General features: G+C 42.2%; 1 protein-coding gene and 1 pseudogene across 6 annotated transcripts in view; both read left to right on the forward strand.

The window, feature by feature from the left end:
* GNAS (GNAS complex locus) overlaps positions 1 to 13,282 on the forward strand; it is a 67,418-nt gene extending 54,136 nt beyond the window's left edge. For 3 of the 6 annotated variants that reach the window (XM_077873752.1, XM_077873747.1, XM_077873749.1), the window contains exons 3-13: positions 1,336 to 1,380; positions 5,671 to 5,725; positions 5,812 to 5,931; positions 7,881 to 7,978; positions 11,154 to 11,208; positions 11,340 to 11,413; positions 11,528 to 11,586; positions 11,695 to 11,815; positions 11,991 to 12,121; positions 12,440 to 12,507; positions 12,744 to 13,282. In XM_077873752.1, the coding sequence (XP_077729878.1) occupies positions 1,336 to 1,380; positions 5,671 to 5,725; positions 5,812 to 5,931; positions 7,881 to 7,978; positions 11,154 to 11,208; positions 11,340 to 11,413; positions 11,528 to 11,586; positions 11,695 to 11,815; positions 11,991 to 12,121; positions 12,440 to 12,507; positions 12,744 to 12,890 (973 nt within the window). In that variant the 3' untranslated portion in view covers positions 12,891 to 13,282. Of the gene's footprint in view, positions 1 to 1,335; positions 1,381 to 5,666; positions 5,726 to 5,811; positions 5,932 to 7,880; positions 7,979 to 11,153; positions 11,209 to 11,339; positions 11,414 to 11,527; positions 11,587 to 11,694; positions 11,816 to 11,990; positions 12,122 to 12,439; positions 12,508 to 12,743 lie in introns of all 6 variants that reach the window. The other 3 variants (XM_077873748.1, XM_077873750.1, XM_077873751.1) reach the window with 3 other exon arrangements.
* A 7,950-nt stretch (positions 13,283 to 21,232) lies between these two features.
* On the forward strand, positions 21,233 to 23,389 carry LOC144298750 (phosphorylated adapter RNA export protein-like; annotated as a pseudogene).
* Positions 23,390 to 24,230: the final 841 nt, after the last annotated feature.

The following is a 24,230-nucleotide window of genomic DNA, read 5'->3' on the forward strand; positions in this document are numbered from 1 at the left end:
GGGTTCTCCCTTGACGAGCAGTCTGTAACACACACGAGGCATTTAAACCAGAACTTCTCTTTTCTATTTTCTTTTTAAAAAGAGGAAGCAACATTCCCAGTCTGCCTGCCTGGTAGAGGAAGCCATAGGTAATCTCTCAGGATGTTAAATTTAGCCCGTGGAAGTGACATACAGGGGAATTCTTCGTGTGAGTCTAGAAACTTTATTTTTGTCTCCTTCAAATGAGCCTCCTCTTTTCTTTTTCCTCACTGCGGTATTGCAACAAAAGCGGTTTCCTTCTTCACTAGGAATTCCCTATGAAATAATGGTGACATCCATCCACTCGGGGTGTTCTGCGTGGCGCGGGGCCTTTCCCTCCTCACTCCCGTAAATGTGCGCTTTGTCAGGGCTGGGCTGAGCTATTAAATTTGCCTTAACTATCCGCAGACTGCCGGGCCGGTTACATTTTGAGAGTAAAGTGTAATATTAATCTGACCTTGAGAAATACAGAGGTCAAGTGTGGATTTTCCTAACTCAAAGCTAACTCTTCCTCATGTTGGGGTGGTGGGGGAAGGTGCCATTAACATTGGTTGAGCTAATAAGCTAATCAATTAAAAAAACCCATGTAGAACGCTTAGCTGCGCTGCCCTTCCCACCTTCAAGGAGGAATTCCTACCATTTATGAAGATTAGGTTTTGAGTAGGGTTTGGGGGCTTTTGGTTGTTTGTTTATTTTTTATTTTTTTATGGTGGTAGTAGTGGATTTTGTTCTTCCAGTTTTTTTTCTTTTTTCTTTTTTTTTTTTTGCTGCCTCATGGTGCAGACACAATTTTAATTGATGACAATTTATCGGGAACAATTATATAAATAAAAACACTTTAGAGGTAGTTACCCCGACTACAAGAAGGGAGGAAATTAATACTGCACCAGGAAATCATGGGCAAAAATCAGGCATGTCTGCCTTTGTGTGTTCAGATACAACATGGGAAAGATTGAGATCTGGGAGAAATAAGCCTTACGAGCTGCTATATTCTCAAAAGAATTGTGAGATAAATCACTGCTTTATCTCCCTGATGCGTGTACATTTAGTGAAAGCACAAGAAAATAATTATCCGTCCCTTCTGTATACCCGACCAGAGAGTCTCCAGAGGGCTCGGCTAATAGGGTGGCGGAGGTGTGGCATTCTTCCCTCCACGGCCGCAGTCTCAGTAGACATTCCAACTTAGCCAGGAAGGCGACCAGGATTGACCCGGGAGGATGGCGGACATTTGTTTAGGAATGTAGAGAGGCTGTGTGGGGTTTTTGGGAAATCGCGGTGCCTTGCAGATTAGGTGAGCTTTCAATCTCTCTTTAAAAGGGGCGGCGAAGAGGACCCGCAAGCTGCAAGGAGCAACAGCGATGGGTAGGCACATTCAAAAACAGAAAAACTTTTTTAACAGACACACACACACGAAGATCACACTGGGAAACCGAGACCCGGGGAGGAAACAAAATCATTTCAGGGCCATCAGCCATCATGGTCTACGTTCGCACATGACACATGAACAGTCTCTTAACATTGCAGAGCGAGGGAAGCGCAGAACGTAATGGGGGGGGGGGAGCCTTTAAGTATAATTAAATCCAGCTGGGGACAAATTATAGATTTCATTTCAGCTTTAGCTGATCAGTTTAAGATTTCGAGAATTGATGTTTTTCCGTATGGTTTGTTTCCCCACTCCCCACCCCTACCCCAGCTGTCCATTCAAATTGGCTACTTGTTTTTAAAAACTATCTACTAATTTCCCTCCACCCAGTGCTTGGTCTGATTTTAAAATTTCAGACCTTTGAGGGGGGGAGACAAAAATCTTTCTCTCCTATTAAAATACGTGGTGCTGCACTGTCTGTAATTTGGGGAGGAAAAAAAGTGCCTCGGCACCTCTCAGGAGGTCATTGTTAAGAATGATCTCGAAAAGTCTCCGATCTTTTCAAGATTTTCAAGTACTTTTTTAATTGGAGGCATTTTGTGTTAGCTAGTGGATAGGAAATTCACGATGGCATCCGCTTTTTTTTTTTTCTCCATTCATTATCAATTTTTTTGTGTTTCTTCAGTTCTCCATCCCCACTCCCCATCACATGCCGACACGCACACGCATGCCAGGTAACCATTGCAGGTCTGCTTGCACATTCAGCATGCAGTGATGAAGCAGCTATTTCTCATGAGAACACGCAGAGCCAATTGACCTAGCCTAGGGTATCTCAAAGAAATAGCTTCTGAGGCCAGGGTGGGGCGGGGCAAAGGATCCTGGGACAAAGTAACTTACACATGTTTGTTCATCTGTTTCTTTTAGAATATATTATCCCTAGATGATGGCTACAGTTTCTCATCTTCCTGGCTATGTCCTATCACACTTTGCATGCTGGAATTGCCTGGTCTTAGGAACTTCTAATAAGAATACTATTCTGTTGTGGGGGGGAGGGGAATGGGGCCCTACCACCTAACCTCTAAAGATAACCGAAAACCGAAAAAAAATTCAAAAAAAAAAAAAAAACAATTTACAAAAACCCCACAAAAAAAATACATGACATGAAATCCTTCATTGGCAAAAACTTAGTGTAACAGCAATTCAAAGGCATCTACGTAAAAGTGACCGTTTACTGTACCAAAAGTTGGCGTTTGAGAACTACCTGACAAGCCCTTAACTGAACCACCTACTGTGTACTAGACCCTTGCACCCTACTAATACCTTGCCTGCACTTCTATCTGTGACTGTTCTGCAAGTAAATATAAGAATTAACATACGTGATAAATAAAAATTCTCTGCATGTCTCAGCAATCCCTGTATCCTGCGTCTGTCTGCTGTCTTCTTTTGTCTGTCCTTTCCCACAAAAGCACAATGATAAGGTATTATAGGACGGAAAAGAGACTCTTAGGACGACCTAGCCTCCCCCTACCCCTTAGGCAGCTGACGAGGGGGAGGGGACGGGCTCTTAAAATTCAAACCCTGACAACAGGCTTTATATACATATGGGGGGAGGGGGGAAGCAATGTGCTAAAAAGCACTTCAGCCCCAGTCCTGATATTTTAGTCCATGCAGACTTGATCATGGATACATAATTTGGCTTTGTAAGTAGTTTTAGAGACCTCTGAGGGATTTTTCTCTGATTTTCACAATCAACGTTAAATTCATTAAGTGATAGTAAAAATGATGATAAACCTGCCAGCCCCAGTATAATATCTCCATCTACATAGTAATTGCTTCAATGGAAGAATTTTATGTTTTAGTATTACACACCCGAATTAGATTTTAGATTTCTATTTTAGCTGTTTTATACTTGATATACTCCCACACCTATTCACATACGTAGATGAATACTGAACACGTTCTCAAAATATCCGTATTTAAGACTGGAAGTTTTCCAATTATCATACTACTACTTAGACCAAAATATCAAACTGAATGAAAGAACCTAGTTTCTGGAGGTACTTTCCTCTTGCTGTACGTACATTTGGGTATTTAATACCCGGACATCTCTAATTTTAACTACTCTGAGACGTTGAAAGCGAAGGTTAATGGCTCTCATTACCATGCAAAAGGAGCCTGTTTTTAATGAATGGGAATGGATCTGTCCCGTGGGATTTTAGGTAAATTTGGGTCCATAAGTGAACTTTAGGGGCAAACACACATCCTTTAGAAATTTCTCATGTCTAAATAACTGATTTTGACCCTAGTAGCACTGGGTCTGCACAGGGTTCCTAATTTCAGAAATGAGCTTCAGTGAGTGGTGCATGTGGAGAGCAGAAAAGCCCCACAGGAGGGTCAGGACAGCGTAGGGAGGTTGCATTAAGAGGAGGGGGCCAGAGCCCAGCCTCCCATCGAGGCCTGAATGCCCACACTCCCGGTTTGCTGGACTGTTTGCAGGACGCCTCTCGCTGTCCTGTCTGCTCCTCAAGCTCTCCTGACTTCAGCACTTTTAAGTGGGTGTGACGGGGGGGCGTGTTCCTGGGACCATATTTTACCCCCACCCCACAACATACCCTCCCCCCACTGATGAGAACACTCCTAAACCAGCCTCTTCGATATCAAAAGCAGTTTCTCAGAGGCCAGTTTAAGGGAGAAAGAGGGCTGACTCTGGAGAAGGGGTGAAATGAAATCCGAAATCTGGGCTCACCCCTCAGATCAATATGCAGATCTCTATTTTGATAGGATTGAGACAGCAAATGTTAGCTATTCCTTAGAACGCCCAAGGCCAGGATGGGCGGGGGGCAGGGCTGTTGGCAGGTGAGCACACGACCCCCTGCACCTCCCCTCTACCCTGCACCCCTTGCACCCTGCTCTACTACTAACCACCCTGCAGCCTGCAGGAGCTGTTAACCAACCCCCCCTCCTTGTGTTTCCTCTTCTCCTGGGTGGTCACAAGCCTGATTCTCCCCCCTCCATTCCAGGACTCCTGGTGAATCCACCAAGTGAAAGCTTCACAGATACGAATCTTCAGCTTCTTTTTAAAAGTCCTACACAGCAAGAAAAAGAGGAGGCTCTGTTCCTTCTGCTTCTGTGACTCACTTTTCCTCAGCCTTAGTTCCCTCTGAGGGGTGGCACCCTCCTGCCACGTGACAGTAATATCAACTCCTGCGGTGCGGCTCTAATGCACTGTAGGTGTGTCCTGCATTCGGGTTCCCTTCCACCCCCCCCACCCAAAACCACAAGGTTGAGGCAATAGGTGTGATAAGATTTATACCCCAAGGCAGAGGTCCTTTTTATTCCCTGAAGACACAGACTTGAATCTGCTTGGGTCCTGTCTCAAATGACAGCACTGAAAGACACCTGCCGCACTTTGTTTGACACATTCCATCAGGGTCCCTCCCTGCCCCGCCCCCACGAGCCAAAGGGTGTGGCCTTTACTTACAGCCCCAGTGACTCTGAATAAAGATCATCCCACATGTCCTATATGATTTAAGTTCAAATCGTAATTAAAAAGGCTGCTAAACCTTTAACTTCTCCTAACAGGTACCCCCCCCCTTGCCACCCCCCACCCCCAGCACACAAGTCCCAGGTCATGAAGCCTTCTGGGGACAGAATCTTACATTATCCCTATTCATATCAAAGGATCAACCTATATTAATGTCACTGAAAAACATCATTGCTGCTGGCTGGTGACTGACATGGTGACTTAATAAAAACGGCCCCAAATTCTTAAAATTCATAGTATCCTCATCTGCATTCACTGGTTCCCTGTACTAATCCAGTGATGGAATAAGCCCCAAGTGGAACCATGAAACCTTTTCTCCTCCCCAATATGTGATTGACCTATCAGCCTCCCCCAGCCCCAATATACACACCACACACACACAGGGGTGTTGTAAAGGGCCAATAGGAACCTTGTAGGAGTGTTGCTGTGCAGTGGGAGCTTCACAAAATGGAACCCATCTGAAACGGTCAATGAGCCAGGCCTGACTTCTGGTACAGTAGACTTGATCATTATCTTGATGCCAGTTTGCTAATCTGCCCCAATCGGGCATGTCCTCAGGACACACCTTTGGGAGTGATAATTTGAAACCATCCTTTATTCAGGAACCTCCAATCTGGACAGATTGGAAGCCACGGCTCTTACAAGAACAGAATACTATGCTTTTAGTTGGAATATCTTGACTAAAGAGGCCCTGCTCATCAATGTGATGCAATATGATCTCTTTCTCTTTTCAATCCCACTGTAGTGAGAAGGCAACCAAAGTTCAGGACATCAAAAACAACCTGAAAGAGGCGATCGAAGTACGTGTCTGGGTCCTTTCTCTTTTCTCTTCGCCTCCCTTTCAGACAGTGCTGTCCCCCTGACCTCTTTGCTAAATTGTTTTCAGACCATCGTGGCCGCCATGAGCAACCTGGTGCCCCCCGTGGAGCTGGCCAACCCTGAGAACCAGTTCAGAGTGGACTACATTCTGAGCGTGATGAACGTGCCTGACTTTGACTTCCCTCCTGTAAGCTCAGCTCCTGGATTGTCCCTTTAACCCCCTCCCCGGCACGCTGGGCGGCACAGGTGGTGAGCTCTGTTGGCGAGTCACCTGTATGTGGCACAGGAACATGGGTGACACACAACCCCCAGGCACACCTGTGCCAAAGCCACACACTTCGGGCAAAACTCGTTTCAGCAATCCTGATTCTTAGGAAAAAGTGAATTCCCTTAGGATCCTTAATGTTCAAACAAACAAAACAAAACCCTAATAATCAGATCATTAGAGCTTTTGCTCAAAATGGGTGAGCAGAATTCCATCACCCCTTGTAAATCTTGCCTCGCCCATCCCCACAAGTAAACACACTTTAATCTTCAACCTGATTAGATCGTAAATTTTCATGCGGGAAAGTGTCAGGAGTTGTGTCGCAGCCTTAATCATGCCCTTGTACGCGACTTGTGACAAGCAAAGCTGTATGTTAAACATGGCACACAAATGCTAATTGTCCAGTTAGAGGAAAGTATCCCAAGATACCAAAGAATGCAGAAACGAAGTGCCAGCCCTGAGTTTTCTCATTTTAAACAATTTGCTAGTTGACCTTTATTAAGGTTTTTTTGTCTTGTTTTTCCCAAAAATCAGTCCTTGGCATTGGGGCAAATGAAACCCTTTCTCATTTTTTTCCCTTTTTTGCAAAAAAAGGGAAAAAAAGGACTTTCACCTAAATTATAACTTGGAGATTTTCTTCTGTGCGCCCTGGTTGGTGTGCAGGACGCTGTTTACAAAAATCCTCTGTTCCATAAAGGACTATTTTTAGGTAACACAAAACTGCCCAGGCCCAAGCATATACATTTTGACCCCCCCACCCCTGTTTGTAGGGGAGGAGTAGTTTATGAGAGGAAAACGGGGAAACAAGATGGAAAGATGCGCAAGTTTATAAGGCCCAGAAGGAAAGGACTTGTCTACAGTTAAAACAATGAGTTATTGTTGCCTTTTGTCAGGCTTTCCTGGGAATTTGTGTTTGTGTATTTTAAATGGGCTTGGCTGCAAACTACTACTACTAGCAGGGAAGCAGTATTAATAAGTAGGGCTAGGTGCTTTTTTTTAAACAGCATTTGCTTGGAAAAAAAAATTCAAGCAGTCAGCACAATATATATAATGCCTATTTCTAATAGAAGAAGAGATGGCAGCCTATTGAAAATGCACCAGAACAGTAACCTTTTATTAGTTGTGCTGATAGCTAGACTGTGTCCCTTCCTACTTTTAATCCTTCTCTTGCTGAATTCACATCGAAGAAAAAACCTCTTTTCCTTGTTAAGGGAATATCGCCCCCAAATAATTAAAAACGTTTCTATGTTCAAATGAAATGGGCATCGTAACCCCCACTGCAGTTCAGAACAACCCAGAGGTCATTTGCTCCTTTTATTCTCCCTATCACCACCCTCCCTGAGGGATGGGCACCGAGAAGGCCAGCTTTGCCAGCAATTCCTAACCATCATATTTTTGGGGTAAAATTCAAATTTTCCTGGAAGGGAAATTTCATCCCAGCACATCTTACAAATGAAATATCTTGTTTTCACAACACTGAATCATTCCTTGGCATATTCTCCTAATTCAGATTAATGTATATCTTTCCCATAAAGGCAATTGTGTGAGGAAACAAAATGATTCAGTAGTTTACTCTGCCCTGTGTTCCCCCTCCCGCCCCCCCAAAAAATAACATAGGAGGAACACTACCCAGGACCAGTTAATTCACAATAAGAGGACAGCAGGAATTAATTACTTTGGCTTTTAATTACGTTTAACAAATTGAATGAAAGTTCTTGTGAGCAGAGAGTCATTAATTTGGCTCACCACCGGGAATCCCACCCCATGCTGGTCACAGGGCACCTGGTGGTGCCTGAGTTGGAGGGTTGGGAGGGGTCGTGCTCCTGCCCGGGCACATGCTCATCCCTGGCCTTTCTTGTGTTTGCTCTCAGGAGTTCTATGAGCATGCCAAGGCTCTGTGGGAGGATGAAGGAGTGCGTGCCTGCTATGAGCGCTCCAACGAGTACCAGCTGATTGACTGCGCCCAGTAGTGAGTAACCCCTCTTCCACAGCCACACGCGGGATACGCACACGTGGAGAAAGTGCTCAAACTCTCAATTCCCGCTTGTGAAGTTACTGGCAGAGGGCTTCTGTTCATAGACGCCAGCCAGTCAGCTCCACCTGCACGTAGAAAGTTCTAGTCTGATTCATTTGTTTCAGAAAGCCCTTAATTGCACTTTTCAGTGCAGTGACATTATTTTATATAAACAATTAATGCCTGTGAGAGCAAAATGATAATTACTTGCAGTAAAGTGATGTTCGTAATTAATTAGCTTGAAGTAATTAATTGGATTGACCTCCAAGCTTTTGGAAGGAAGACTGGGCAGCTCTCGGGCTTTGAATAATGTAAAAATACTATATTTTATTGCTATAATTTAAAAACCTAACAAATGATGATGACAGAACCATGCCCCTCCCCCTCCTTGGTGGCTGATGATGGCCTTGCTATTTCTGCAATCAGGTAAGGGACTGCAGGACGTGTCCAGCGTTACTGGATGCTGTTCATGTGGACTGAGGTTTTGTGTTGAATTCCATTGCCTACCCGTATTATTCATTCATTCATTCATTCGTTCATTCACACAGGGCTTTAATTCAAGGATGCTTCCCCCTGTGGGGTCCTTGCCCTGTCCCCTCCTGAGCTCTCTTCCAATGGACAGCACCATACCTACCTGGAGCGTTGCCTTTTAAATAGCCTACAGCCTCCCCGATCCCGTACCTGACACAGTAAATACATGACGGTCAGAGCCATAAAGGGTTTTTGAAGGTAGCGCAAACACGCTACGTGGTCTCGGTGAAAATATTCTGAAGTTGGGGTGTCTTATGACTTGGTGGGGGGAGGGAGGTGACAAATGGTGATGTAGGTAGCTGAAACTCAGAAACGACTTTGCTATAGAAAATAAGGAGTCAGGAGCAAGGTTCCCAGTTGGCTCAGCAACAGCAACAAGTGCATTACTTAGGAGCCCCAAACCTGAGGGATTTATTGTGACTCTACCACCGGTTGAATAAATAGGAGGGAGGAACAGGTAACAGCAAACAAACAGCAAGTCCCCTAGAATCCTGTTATCTACAAATCACAGAAGCTTCTCGTAGGGTCTGTGAAACCTATCAATTCCTCCCTCCCTGGCCCCGCCTTCCCATAGGAAGTGCCCAGTGGATTGTTTCCAGTTGTCACAGACAGAGCTGTGTCGCAGTGGACTAGACACGCCAATCTGTGTGTTTTCTCAAGGAACAGAAAAACAGTCCATCTTGGCCGGTCCCTGTGACCCCAACCCCCTACCACTTCTTTAACAAAGTCCCTGATTTTCTCAAAAGTTTGAACTAAAAGCTGGAAGTGCTAATTATAGTAACTCAAAACAAATGGAAATCCTGGAATTGTTTGCGTTTTGTATTTTGGATCCAAGTCAGAAGCACAGGTACAAGATTAGGAGGGTTTAACCCTCGAGGCTTTGAGTGCCCTGGAAGGGGGCAGGGGAGGGTGTAACAAGTTCATTGACTGGAATTTTAGCCAGGTTTCTGGGATTTTTTAAATTATTATTATTTTTTTTAATTTTTATTTCCCACCATTTAAAAGTTTTCTCTTAAAGCACCATTCAGTTGCTCCTGCAACTTTATCTGAAAATGGCAACGTTTGCACAGTTTATGGAAAGTTTTAAGGAAACTTGGAGGGGAAAAAAAAACCCAGCTTCAAACTTTTAAAATGTCTTCCCTGGCGGGATGATTGGAACAGCCCCGCATTCACGCTGACCAGCGTGTGTCTGGTTTAACTGCCTTTACGTTAAAGTTGCCATCCTGGTCTCTTGCCCATTTCTTAAGCTGCCTATTTTTATTTGTTGAGCTGGGGTTTGGCTGGCGGGGCTCCAGATGTCTCTCTCACAAGATTTGGTGCTGATGATCTATTTATAGAACTGTGGTTCTGTTGCCATGGCAACATGCTGGAGGCCAGGGCGGCTGGGGAGCTATTTCTGGACCGGTGCTGTAATGTGGGACTGATTGGGCAAGTTAGTGTATCCTCTAAGCCAGACTAACTCTAAACTGGTAAAAAAGAAGGGGAGAAAAAACTTGCAGAATGTCGTTCAGTAGACTTCTTCTGCCTTTGTGATTTTTTTTCAGTTTTCAAACAGTTCCATACCCCCTCCCTCCTCCCCTCGGCACGCCCCCAAAACTCCCCCCTAGTTTTAACATGAACTTTGCATATTAGTTAAATGACCCCCCAATCTTTCCAAAGTTATTTTTCCTAATGGTGTGTCTAGTCCAGCAACACCAGCAGGGTCCTCTTTGCTCTGGGAAGGTTATGGCCGGGGCCCCCTCTTCCACATAACTTCCCCTCCAGTGGAAGATCCACTCTCAAGCCCCAAGCCCCTCTTTTGTGCAGGATCCGAGCCAGAGAAGGATCCATAACCTTGGAGGGCTATGGGATTCTTTTTTTAATAACTAAAAGTCTCCTCTCTGGAGTGTTCTATTTCATGGACCAAATAGAACGGAAGGGAACTTTGTGTTCGTTTCCTGTTCGGTGTGGTTAGGCCAGAAAGGGCCTCTTGTGTCAACCTCTTTTGTTCTCTTTTAATAAGTGAGATTCTTAAAAAGTAGGAGGAAGGGATACCCATTCTGAGTAATTCAAACAATCTCATTTTCATGAGTCCCTTGAGGGGAAAATCCTTGCTGCTTTTAAGTGTGCCATTTTACTTTAAAAAAAAAAAAATGTGTGGAGCATAAGTATACAGTTTTCAGATTACTTGTCATTTTAGTCCAAGCCAAACAACCCGAGAAATTTTAAATCTTTAGTCAATCATTTTCAAATGGCACAAGATCAGATAGGCCTGGTTTGGGGGCCTCTGCTGGTTGCACAGAACCAGAACCCCACCTTTTGTCCTGTGCTGTACCTGTAGGCCAGGGGCCCCAAGAGTCCATCCTACTTCCTGGTTCCTAGATCTCATCAGCCAAATGCATTTATCTTAAATGCTGCTTGAGCTAACCTTTCTGAGGCATAAGCTTTGAGTCATAAACATACCCAACGCAGGCAAAACTCCCATTGACTTAACGCCACGTAACGATGACACCATCATTTCCATTGAGCTCAGCTTTGTAGCGAGGCAGGAATTGGGGGCCAATCACCATGAGCTTATGAGCTCCTTGAAAACCGCGGTGTGTCTCTCCTTGCCTCCCAGCTTCCTGGACAAGATTGATGTCATCAAGCAGGCTGACTACGTGCCCAGTGATCAGGTATGCAGAAGTTCTTGGTCGGGGGACTCGGAGCCCTCATTCCAAGCTAGTCAAGATTTTGCTTTCCAATTCGCAGTTACTAATATTGCAGTTGGTTTTGGGGAGATCTGTTGACCTGGGTTTTGTTTTAGGATCTGCTTCGCTGCCGCGTCCTGACTTCTGGAATCTTTGAGACCAAGTTCCAGGTGGACAAAGTGAACTTCCAGTAAGTGAATGACTCCCATTTTGAAACAGAATGGTTCCCTTACGTTCCCACCAGCAGAGTGGTGGAGTGGTGTTAGCCCTTTGCAGCGACCCGGTGTCCTCTTGTCTTCCGCAGCATGTTTGACGTGGGTGGCCAGCGCGATGAACGCCGCAAATGGATCCAATGCTTCAATGGTATGGAAGCCATGGACTTCTCAGCTCTATAAGCACGTTTTGCTCTTTCGATCGTTAAAGGTCATTTTCACCTCTAACGTGCATTGCTTTTGCTTTCTTGTGCTGAAGATGTGACTGCCATCATCTTCGTGGTGGCCAGCAGCAGCTACAACATGGTCATTCGGGAGGACAACCAGACCAACCGCCTGCAGGAGGCTCTGAACCTCTTCAAGAGCATCTGGAACAACAGGTTTGTGGAGCATCTTCCCTGGCTTCTCCCACCCTCCCACCCAGGGGTCCTGTTACTGTGATCTCAAGGCCCTGTATTTGCACTATTATAAAAAGACTCACGTAAGAATGCCAAACCCCTCCCAGAAAGAATGATTTCTTTTCCTGGACATTAAACCTGCCTCCCTCTTTGTTAGATGGCTGCGCACCATCTCTGTGATTCTGTTCCTCAACAAGCAAGACCTGCTCGCTGAGAAAGTCCTTGCTGGAAAATCGAAGATTGAGGACTACTTTCCAGAATTTGCTCGCTACACTACTCCTGAGGATGGTACGTGTGGCCTTCTGCCATTGCACTGGGACATGTCTAAGTTCATTGGTCCTATACATTCATGAAAGTGCTAAAAGTTTCCATTTCTGGAGGTTTTTCATACGTAGAGTTGAAGAATCACCTAAATGAACCACCTCTAAGAATGGAAATCTCCCTTCACTTGCACCACCAAACTATAAGGGGGTCTGTAGGGAAGCAAGAAAAATTTATTTCTGCTAATTTGCATATGGAAAAATCCCAGGGCTACAAGGATGCCAGCATTCAAGCTCTGCTCCTAACCTTTTAATTACCTTACCAAAATATTTCTCTTCTTCACAGCTACTCCCGAGCCCGGAGAGGACCCACGCGTGACCCGGGCCAAGTACTTCATCCGCGACGAATTTCTGGTGAGTAGAGTCCATCTTTAGATCTCTCTTTACTGGTTCTTTTTCTCAGAAGTGCAAATTTACTTGAACATTTGGGGATTAAACTGTTGAATTCTTCCATTTTATGTCACTGATAGCCACTGAGAATTTTAGCTTTAACATAACATCAGTAGCTGGTCAGCTAGTCCTCAGCAGGTCCCCAGTTGATGATCGTAGAGAGGTGGCACTGACTCCATTTTCTTGTGTTTGTGCCACAGAGAATCAGCACTGCTAGTGGAGATGGGCGCCACTACTGCTACCCCCACTTCACTTGCGCTGTGGACACCGAGAACATTCGCCGTGTGTTCAACGACTGCCGTGACATCATTCAGCGCATGCACCTTCGTCAGTATGAGCTGCTCTAAGAAGGGAACACCCAAATTTAATTAAAGCCTTAAGCACAATTAATTAAGAGTGAAACGTAATTGTACACGCAGTTGATCACCCACCATAGGGCATGATTAACAACGCAACCTTTCCTTTTCTCCCCAAGTGATTTTGCGAAACCCCCTTTTCTTCCCTTCCGCTTGCTTAAATATTCCAAATTTAGAAGGCTTAAGGCGGCCTACAGAGAAAAAGAAAAGGAAAAAGGCCACAAAAGTTCCCTCTCTCTTTCAGTAATTAAAATAACAGCAGCAAACAGAGATAATGAAATAAAAGAAATAAATGAAATAAAAGAAATAAATGAAATAAATGAAATAAATATTGTCTTGTGCAGCATTAAAAAAATCAAAATAAAAATTAAATGTGAGCAAAAGATGTGAGTCCTGTGAATTATTTGCAGTTTTGAGCAAATACCTGTTAACGGTTTTGATGGCTATAGGAGATGGGAAGCCCCACGTGGAAAAGTCCCCAAGGTTTATAAAATGGGGTAAAATCTTGACACTCTCTGTTTTTTTGTTGACCTGATTTGGGTATCTGAAAACAATTTGCAGATAACTCATAAAGGTCCACCCCTGTCCTTTGCCCATGCCCCATAGAAAACCATTGGCCCATGTCTAAGAATTCTGCATTGATGGTTGCCACCCTACCCATTCCACCAGCTTCCCTGATATATAGCATCACAGTGTGCCTAGAGTCTCCCCAAAATAGGTTTTCAGTTTGGGGCTCTGTCCAACTTGAGGGTATGGGCTCACGTATACGGGGGAAATTCAGGAATGCAGTTTCAAAAGAGGGGAAGTGGGGTTACTCAAATTGTGCACAATGTAGACCTTTATCGAATCCTCACATTGTACACTTCTAATAAGTATCTCAGAATTTCGTCAATTACCCTCAAAGCTGGCAGAAAAAATGAACAAGCTATCAGAAAGAAATGGTTTTTAAACCAATGGATAAACACTTGGGGACAGACTTAAACTGGATCCCTACCTCACTCCATACGCAAAGGAATTTTAGGTTGATCAATCACATGTTTAATTTTTTTAATGTACTTTAAAATGGGTATATTTACAATCAGAATATTGGTTTATAGGAGGCCCCTTCTATATGACCTAATAGCCACAAGCCATGGGGGTGGGGTGGGCTATAGGAAGTTAAGATTATATAAAACAAAATATGAATGGGTGGAGACTGGGTAAAAATCTGTAACAAAGGGTTCATTTCCCTAATAAGCCATCATAAAAATGCAAAGTTCATAAACATAGTTTACTTTAAAAATTACAAATAAAGGGAAAAATGGGGAGTCTTAACTTATAATGAAATATACACTATAAACTCTGGTGGTGGGGGTCATCAGCATTCACAGGCCCCACATGAAACTCAGTAAAGCTGTAATGAACTGTGGGTGGCTTGGACCTGATGTCCACTTGGGCTTCCTAATCTTCATCCCCAGGGTCATACCTTAAGCTTATGGTCACCCCTGGTGTGGCTTCCTGGGGAAGTGGGAGAGTGAGACCAGCTCCTCTTCAGCATCAACCACTGCACCCTCTGAAAGTGGCCAAATGAAACTTTAAGTTGATTCTGTAATTCAGCCCAAAAATCCACTTCTGGTTCTATTTTCCAGATAAAATTAATCCTAGCCAAATTAATCCTCTAGCATAGCTTACCAGAGGTGAGCAAAATAAGCCCCAAGGAGGGCAGAAAAAGTAGCAAATACCTCCATGAACCCGTTGAAAGCTTCCTACGTAATATTCAGTCTCAGTCCACACAAAAATTGTGTGCATTCTCTGTAGATTTTGTTGCAAAACAACCCTCAAAAGTACCCCCAAATTAACATACAATCCCCCAAATTAACATCAATCCACTTAAGTGCTTATTATGCAAATAAAGCCACAAGACCAGCCCACCAATCCCCATAATCCTCCAAAGTACTCCAAATAAACAGCTAACTAAAATCTGGGTATCAGCTATCAAGGTCAGCCCACCAAGATGGCCAGCTCTTCTAAGATGGCTGCCTGTATGCTTCCCTAGATATTCTGGAACCTTCTCTGAAGAATCCACAGGAAATGACCACAGCACTAGCCACAGATCCATCAAAATTAAGAAACAAATTCTCAGGCCATAAAGCAATTACACCCAGAAAATGATACCCCAGAACCCCACCCCCTGGCCACCCCCTGGAACTGGCAGACTTCACAATAACTTCACAATAACCTCTAGAAGGAGGGTCACTTAAGTCACAATTATCCAGCCCCTATTATGTGCCGACCACTGCCCAATGAGACAGTTTCGGCCATCACCACCATTTTACCAATGAGTCAACCAAGGCCTAGAGAGGTCAAAATCACTTGCTGCAAAAGACATGGCTGTTTAACCAGGAATCTGGGCTTCAAACTCTGGTAGCCAAAGCCCACTGCTTGAGTACCATACCATACTGTCCCTTCTGGAAGATACCAAAAAAAAGAGAAAATGGCCTCCTGTTGTTGGGTCCAGGATGCCAGTTGTCAGGAGGGGAAATCCTGCAGGACTCTTCTGGAATCCAAAGCCAGTGGTGATGATGGGGTGGGTGGGGTCAGTGGCTGAGCTGGGAGGGGGTCCTCTTCCCTCTGACAGTGGCATTGGCCATACTCCTGCCTCCCCACCAGTTCAGACGTTTGCCATGGGGCCACCCCTAGTCACTCAAATGTGTTTGAGGGTTCCTTCTGTTCCTATGGATTTATTCCTTCTACTTAAAACATTTCCATTTCTATTTTCCGTCGGACCTGGTCCCAAACATTCCTTTTATAGGGCTACTTTAAAAATCTAAATTCTAGGACCTTCAGAAGACCAAAGAATTATGAAGAATTTCATCTAAATCTTTGATTACAAGTAGCCATTAGTTTTTAAAATTTCAGCTGAATTTTACATCTCTATATGAATGCAAAACAACATTTTTCTAAAGGTAACAATTTGTGGGCAGCGGGGTGGCTCAGCGATTTAGCACCGCCTTCGGCCCAAGGTGTGATCCTGGAGTCCTGGGATCGAGTCCCATGTCAGGCTCCCTGCGTGGAGCCTGCTTCTCCCTCTGCCTGTGTCTCTGCCTCTCTCTGTGTGTCTCTCATGAATAAATAAATAAAACCTTTTAAAGATTTTAAGAAATAAAGGTAACAAGTTGTGCCACCCTTTCTAAAGGTGTATAGACCATGTATAACTATTTAGTGACTATTTAGAGAATAAATAAAAATAATAATAAACCAGCAAGCTCTCCAATAAGGCCTAGTATATGAGGAGTATCTAGAATTGAGCAGAATCTTTATCCACTGTCATTTTTACTTAAATGTGGGCGAAATCATATCCAAAAAAATGACCACCTCTGCAAAACCCTTCTACGTCAAATGGCCTTCTATTATAATTGTTCCTCGGATATTACTGGTCATCTTTATGCAATACAAGCATACAGAGTACAGAATCCCTGCCAGCCACTGAGAGTTTTGCTCTCATGGGGTTTACATTCTATCAGGGGAGACACACATTTACCAAATAAATAATCAAAAGAATTACAGATGGCAACAAGGTCTCTGAGCTAATAAAAAGAACGGGGCAATGGGGAATGGGAGGTATTTGGGGAGGGATTCCACTTTAGATAGAACAGCCAGAGAGGGCCTCTCGGGGGAGGTGATTTTCTCATGGGAATGCAAAAGTTGAGAAGGCGCTTGCCATCCATAGAAGTAGCTCACATCAATGGGTTTTATTAATCCTGATTATTAAAAGATTATAATTAATATTTATGGAGTACTTTAACATATGATAGGTGCTGTCCGAGGCCCTTTTTGTGAATTATCTCATTTAATCTCTTTGAAACCCTTTGAGGATGTGTTCTGTCATCTATACAAGATGTACCCAATCTGTACCCCATTGTACAAAATTTCAAAAAGTGATATCTGAGACATGGTGAATAATGTATGCAAATTATGCTTTTAACAATGCCTACACTAAAAAGGCCATTGCAGTAAGCACTTGATTGGAGTAATTGCTACCCAGGTTCCTATTTTAGAGTTAAGGGATTTGGCATCTCTGTGATAATTTTGGTATGTTTAAACACGCATATACTATGAGCATCTAAAGTTTGCTGGTTTTGTCTAATTTATTCTATCAGTCAGGAACGCGTTACAGCCCTTGACTTGGAGTGTCACAGAGAAAGAGAGGCCTGTAACTCACTTCACAGGAGTCCTGAAGAATTCTGAAAGTGGTTCCTCCTGTTACTTAAGCAGCTCATCAATGGCAGGGCCGGTGCCGCCACAATTCTCCTGGCGTCTCTCTCCTGGTTGCAAGACATGGTATCACATCTTAGCCCAAGGCAGAGAGGAGAGGGAGAGAAAGCCTAGTCAACTGTCTCTTTTATCAGGAATGCAAACGCTTTGTAGCTGCCCTTCCATTTTCTCAACCACGTGAAATATACATAGATACCTAGAGAGCAAGATAGTTAGATGCCTAGATAACTAGCTAGACAGACAGAAAAATGTATGCTTAATAACACTATCACAGAGAGAGAAGGATTTGCAATTTTCTGTTGCACAGACCTTGATGGAGCATCTAGAAAGATCTATCTAGTGCTTGTAGTTTTTAAGGATTAGGGAAGATAATAGGAAAAAACTCTCAAATCATAAGAGAGCAATTTGGATAATTCTATGCATATCAGTTTGAAAGCCTAGATGAAATAGATAGTTGTCCAGAAAAATGCTGTTTATCAAAACTGACTCCAGTGGAGACAAAAACAATCTAAGCAAATCAGTTACTGTAGGAAAACAAACAAACCACAGAGCCTAGTGAGCACCATGATAAGATGGCTCCAGGCTGATGTTGGAGTGGGAAGCTGGCAAGTGGAAGGAGACATGAGGGAGGCTTATGAGATATCTGTTTCTTGACCTAAATGCTGATTAAACAAAGTTATTTAATAAAATTCATTTAGTTATATAGCCACAATTCATGAAGATTTCAGTCTATACACTATACTTCAAAAACATTTTTTTAAATGAGAGGAAGGAAGAAAGCACTAGACTTGGGTAGTTTCACAGAGAATTCTACTAAATCTTTAAAGATCAAATAATTCCAATACTACTTAAATTATTCCAGAGTATAACCAAAGGAAAATTTCAAAATTATTTTTGTAAAGAAATTATAATATTGATTTTCTAAAAAATGTTTTAAAGATTTTATTTATTTATTTGACAGAGAGAGAGAGTGAGCATGCACAAGCAGGGGGAGTGGCAGGCTGAGCAGAGAGCCCAACACAGGACTCGATCCCAGGCCCCTGGAATGATGACCTGAGCCAAAAACAGACGCTTCACTGACTGAGCCACCCAGGCACCCCTTACAATGATTTTAAAATATGCCAAAGACTGCATCCAAAAATAGAATTACAGACCAATCTCATTTATGATATTAATGTGAAAATCTTAAAATATAAGCAAATAGAATCCAATATTACATTTAAAAAATAATACATCATGCCTAGATGAGATTTATTCTATGAATTCAAGGTTGGTTCAATCTTAGCAGAATAGTAATATTTGCAAAATTTAATACCCATTTATATTTTTGGAAATCCAATAAAATGGTAATGGGTGCTTTCTTAATGACTATAGGTATACTACATATATATATGTATGTGTGTATATATAATATATAAAATACATTGTGTGTATATGAACATATAGTATTTAAAATGTACATTCCTATGTTCTATATATGTAAATGTATTAAATATTAGAAACACATTATACACACATTAAATATAGATATAAATATATAACTGATGATTAAGTAACCAATTAATATAGATATATTAAGTATCTCTACACATTTTTTCACTCCAAACAAACCAATATTTTACTTAATGAGAAACCTCTAAAAGCTTTCCCATTAATGTCAGAAACAAGAAACAAAAAAGACCAGGATGCCATATCACCATACTATTTATCATTGTATTGGAAATATACACCAATTCAATTAGACAAAAGAAAGCAATTAGAGGCCTGAGAATTTGAAAGAAAGAAGTAAAACTTTTACTTTATCTTGTACCGCAAATTATGTAACTATCATAAGTTCCCCCAAAAAATCTACAGAAAAGTAATTACAAAAAAAAAAGAATTTAGTAAAGAACAAGTTTATAAGATCTACATGAGAAATCAATAGCCTTTTAATAATGGATAGAACATCTGGAGAGAGGATGCTTGTGTGGCTCAGCAGTTGAGTGTCTGTCTTTGGTTCAGGGCATGACCCCGGGGTTCCGGGATCAAGGACCACATCCGGCTCTCTGTGAGGAGCCTGCTTCTCCCTCTGACTATGTCTCTACCTCTCCCTCCATCTCTCGTGAATGAATAAATAAAATCTTAAAAAAAAAAAAAAAAACATCCAGACAGAAAAATCAATAAACAGCTGACTTGAACAATTCTATAGACCAAGTAGACCTAACATATATACAGAACTTTCTTCTTAACAGTAATGGGATAAAGCAATGTTAGGTCACAAAACAAGTTTTAACAGAGTTAAGAAGATCAAAATTATTCCAAGTGTCTTTCCCATCCAAAATAAAATAAAACAAAACTAGAAATCAATTAAAATATGTGTAATTGGGCAGCCAGGGTGGCTCAGTGATTTAGCGCTGCCTTCAGTCCAGGGGGTGATCCTGGAGTCCTGGGATCAAGTCCCACACTGGGCTCCCTGCATGGAGCCTGTTTCTCCCTCTGCCTGTGTCTCTGCCTCTCTCTGTGTGTCTCTCATGAATAAATAAATAAAATCTTTAAAATAAATAAAATAAAATATGTAGAATTTAAATATGTGGAAACTAAAGAATACATTAAGTGACTATTGGGTCAAAAAGAAAATTGAAAGGTATTTTTAAAGTATCGTGAGAGAGATAATAATGAAAATACAAATTACCAAAACCTAAGGGATGCAGCAAAAGCAGTACTAATAGGCAAGTTTATAGTGATAAACACCTACATTAAAGAGAGAGAGGGAAAAAAAGAGGAAATATCTTAAATAAACAACCTAACTTTACACCTTAAAGAAACTAGAGAATAACAAACTAAGCATAAAGCTAGCAAAAGGAAGGAAATAATAATGATTAGGTAGACATATATCAAATAGAAAACCAATAGAAAAAACCATTAGTTTTTTTTTTTTTTAAAGATAAACAAAATCAAGAAATCCTTAGCTAGGGATGCCTGGGTGGCTCAGCAGTTGAGCATCTGCCTTTGGCTCAGGTCATGATCCCGGAGTCCCAGGACTGAGTCCCGCGTCAGGCTCCCTGAATGGGGCCTGCTTCTCCCTCTGCCTTTCTCTCTGTGTGTGTCTCTCATGAATTAAAAAAAGGAAAGAAAAAAAAGAAAAAAGAAAAAAGAAAAGAAAGAAGAGAGGAAAGAAAGAAAGAAAGAAAGAAAGAAAGAAAGAAAGAAAGAAAGAAAGAAAGAAAGAAAGAAAGAAAAAGAAAAAGAAAGAAGTCCTTAGCTAGACTAAGGAAAGAGAGAAGACTCAAGGGTGCCTGGCTGGCTCAATCATTGGAGCATGTGATTCTTGATCTTGACAGTTTCAAGTCCCATGTTGGGTGTAGAGATTGCTTAAAAATAAAATCTTTTTTAAAAAGGAGAGAGAAGATTCAGTTTGTTTATTTATGTATTTATGTATTTATATTTTATTTATTTGACAGAGAGAGTGAGCACAATCAGGGGGAGCTGCAGAGGGAGAGGGAGAAGCATGCTCTCCACGGAGCAGGGAGCCTGATATAGGACTTGATCCCAGGAGCTGAAGGCAGATGCTTAATCAACTGACCCACCCAGGTGCCCTGACTCAGATTTTTAAAATCAGAAATGAAAGAGGAGACATTACAACAGGTGCTTCAGAAATAAAAAGGGTAAGGGAATATTATGAACAATTAAACACCAACAAACTGGATAATCTAGAAGAAATACATACATTCTTAGGAACATACAACCTACCAATACTGAATCAAGAAGAAATAAAAGCCTAAACAAACCAATAACAAATAAGGTGATTGTATTTGTAATCAAAACCCTCCCAACAAAGAAAAGCCCAGGACCAGATGGCTTCATTGGTGAATTCTGTCAAACATTCAACGAAGAATTAATACCAATTCTTCTTAAATGCTTCCACAATAATAGAAAAAGAGGGAACACTTCCAAACCCGTGTTTTGAGGCCAGTGTCACCCTGACACCAAAGCCAGATAAAGACACCACAAGAAAAGAGAACTATAGGCCAATATCCCTGATGAACATAAATGATATAATACTAATAAAATTTAATAGCACGTTAAAAGGATCATACACCATGACCCAGTGGGATTTACCCCTAAGATGTAAAGATGGCTCAATATATGCGAATCGATCAGTGTGATACAATGCATTAACAAAATGAACGATAAAAAGTACATGATCATCTCAATTGATGCAGAAAAACATTTGACAAAGTTCAATATCCATTCATGATTAAAACTATCAGCAAAATAGGTATAGAAGGAACTTATATCAACTCCATAAAGGCCAGTATGAAAAAAAGTCCACAACTGGTACCATAATCAATGGGAAAAAACTGAAAGCTTTTCCTCTAAGATCCAGTACAAGGCAAGGATGCTAACTCTTGGCACTTCTGTTCAACATAAAACTGGAAGTTGTAGCCAGAACAATCAGACAAGAAAAAGAAATAAAAGTCATCCAAATGGGAGAAGAGGAAGTAAAATGATCTCTGTTTGCAGATGACCATGATCATATACACAGAAAACTCTGAAAGCTCAACAACAGCTGTTAGAACTAATAAATGAATTCAGTAAAGCTGCGAAATTAAAAATCAACGTACAAAAATTAGTCATGTTTCTATACACAAACACAAATTATCCAAAAAGGAAGTTGAGAAAACAGTCTAGGCTGTGGGAAGACGGTGCGGGAGGCTGGTGACATGGAGGATGCGCAGCTTTCCCACTTGGATTCCGACACCACCACTGCTCCCAGTGACAGGCTGCTGCAGGTACTGAAAACACTAGGTGGGGGCAGCACGGGGAGGCCCTCCCTGGGTGCAGCAACACCAATATGCACCCGGGTGTATCACATTAGCAGACTCTAAAAGTGTGGATCCAGGGGCGCTTGGTTGGCTCAGTCCATTAAGTGGGTGCCTTCAGCTCAGGTCATGACCAAAGAGGTCCTAGGATCGAGTCCCAAGTCAGGCTCCCTGCTCGGTGGGGGGGGGGGGGGGGGGGGCTGCCCCTCTCCCTGCTCATGCTCTCTTTTTCTCTCTCTCAAATAATTAAATCAAATCTTAAGAAAAAAGTATGGATTCAAGCAAAGAGAGTTTTTCTGATGCAGATGATAATAGCTCTCTTTGAAATGCAAGCGACAGAAATATTTTAAGCCTCCTCCCAAGTCAGAGCAGCCAGAAACCACGTGTGCCTGGACCTAAGAAGGTGACACCATCCGGGGTGCTGGGCTACCGGAAGAGAATCGAGGCGCAGTGGCCACTCGGTATCTTGGGAGTGGAGGGTGCTGTTGACAGAACCAGACGATGGGGGACCTACAATTATTTGCTTGCTAGGAAACTTAAGAGGAAATCTTGAGAACATACAAAGGAATCAGACAAAGACCTAGATGAATAGAAGCGTGGTGGCAAAAAAATGAGATCAAAGGGAGAGAAAAATGGGCGAGGTCACCTCACTCAGAACTGACCCGTTAAAGACAGGCCTGGGGACAGACTAGAAATGACCTGTACCGGCCAGTATCAGATCACGGAGGACGATCCACATGAGAAAGCGGCTGATAAAATTTCTTTCGGGTTGCAGGCACCAAAGAAAGATCTGATAGCACAAGGAGTGAGGATAATTGGGAACAAAAAGGCAAATGAACTGATAGAAATGCCAAAGTTGAACAAAATGCGGCTGGCCTTTTCATGATGGATGCTACTTGAAGAAGAACACCAGGTGGTGTTTTCCCAGATTTCCTGGGAAACATTCCTAGTGTCGGCGAGGAACAAATTAAGGATGTTTTCTACACTGAAAATCAAAAGGAGTATGAACATGAAAAGGCTGCTAGGAAGAGAACACAAGTGTTGGAGAAAAAAGATGAAACAAGCTATTAAAAATCTAATTTTTTGTTTAAAGATTTTACTTATTCATGAGAGACACAGAGAGAGAGAGAGGCAGAGACACAGGCAGAGGGAGAAGCAGGCTCCATGCAGGGAGCCTGACGCGGGACTCGATCCCCAGGCCCCGGGATCATGCCCTGAGCCGAAGGCAGGAGCTGAACCAATGAGCCACCCAGGTGTCCCAAAAATGTAAATTTTTAAGAAGATCGAGATGCATTATGAGAAACCTTTGCAAGTGGCACGAATGAAACAGACAAGAAAAAGATAAGCCCTCAGAAGGCCACGGAGAGGCAAAGGTGGACAGACACAGAGGATGCCATTGACATTCATCATTCTCATGATTTGGACACATTTTAGTACATTTTGGAGAAAAAAAACTTCCTAAATTAAGACTGTAATAAGCAATCTCCTGAGATTGCTTTGTTTCACTTCGTACTGATAAACATAAAAATCTGGAGAGAAAGAATTATTTTCTTGTTTAAAATAAAATTGAATTTGTGAGAAGATGAATGTTATTGATAGAAACATTCCTCATATCTGACAAAATACTTAAAAGCGTATAGCAGAGGATTTAATTTCTCAATCTGTCGCGTGTGTTAATTATTACCAGCTGATAATTACTTTTTTCCAGGACATTGTAACATGCCATTCAAAAATTTGTTTTCTTTTTCTGATTTATCTTTGCAGAGAATTATGATTGATTTCAAAACATTCCATTAAAAGATCCTAATAGGGTCCATAAATTGTTAATCTATTACAAATGTATTCAAAGTTAGTTTTTCTGTGTTCTAAGAACTTCTAGACAATTTTAAGGATAGAGACTGAAATTAAAATAGGTTTACATTCATGGTTCTTCTCACTTATTTGTCCAGAAGTAAATTAACATGAGAAGCTTTTCAAAGAAGTATCAGTTCTTAACTTTAACTTTGTTTTTGACTTCTTTTTAATTAACTTGATCAAACACTAAAGACTGAATGTGATCCATATCTGTGTAATTGCCATGGACATTTAAAAAATTCCCAGGGGTTACCTGTCTAAGACTGTTTTACCTTATGTTCAAAAAGCTGGGTATTGGGGGATCCCTGGGTGGCTCAGTGGTTTAGCACCTGCCTTTGGCCCAGGGCATGATCCTGGAGTCCCGGGATCGAGTCCCACCATCGGGCTCCCAGCATGGAGCCTGCTTCTCCCTCCTCCTGTG

The sequence above is a fragment of the Canis aureus genome, chromosome 26 (genome assembly GCF_053574225.1).
Source record: "Canis aureus isolate CA01 chromosome 26, VMU_Caureus_v.1.0, whole genome shotgun sequence".
Taxonomy (NCBI): domain Eukaryota; kingdom Metazoa; phylum Chordata; class Mammalia; order Carnivora; family Canidae; genus Canis; species Canis aureus.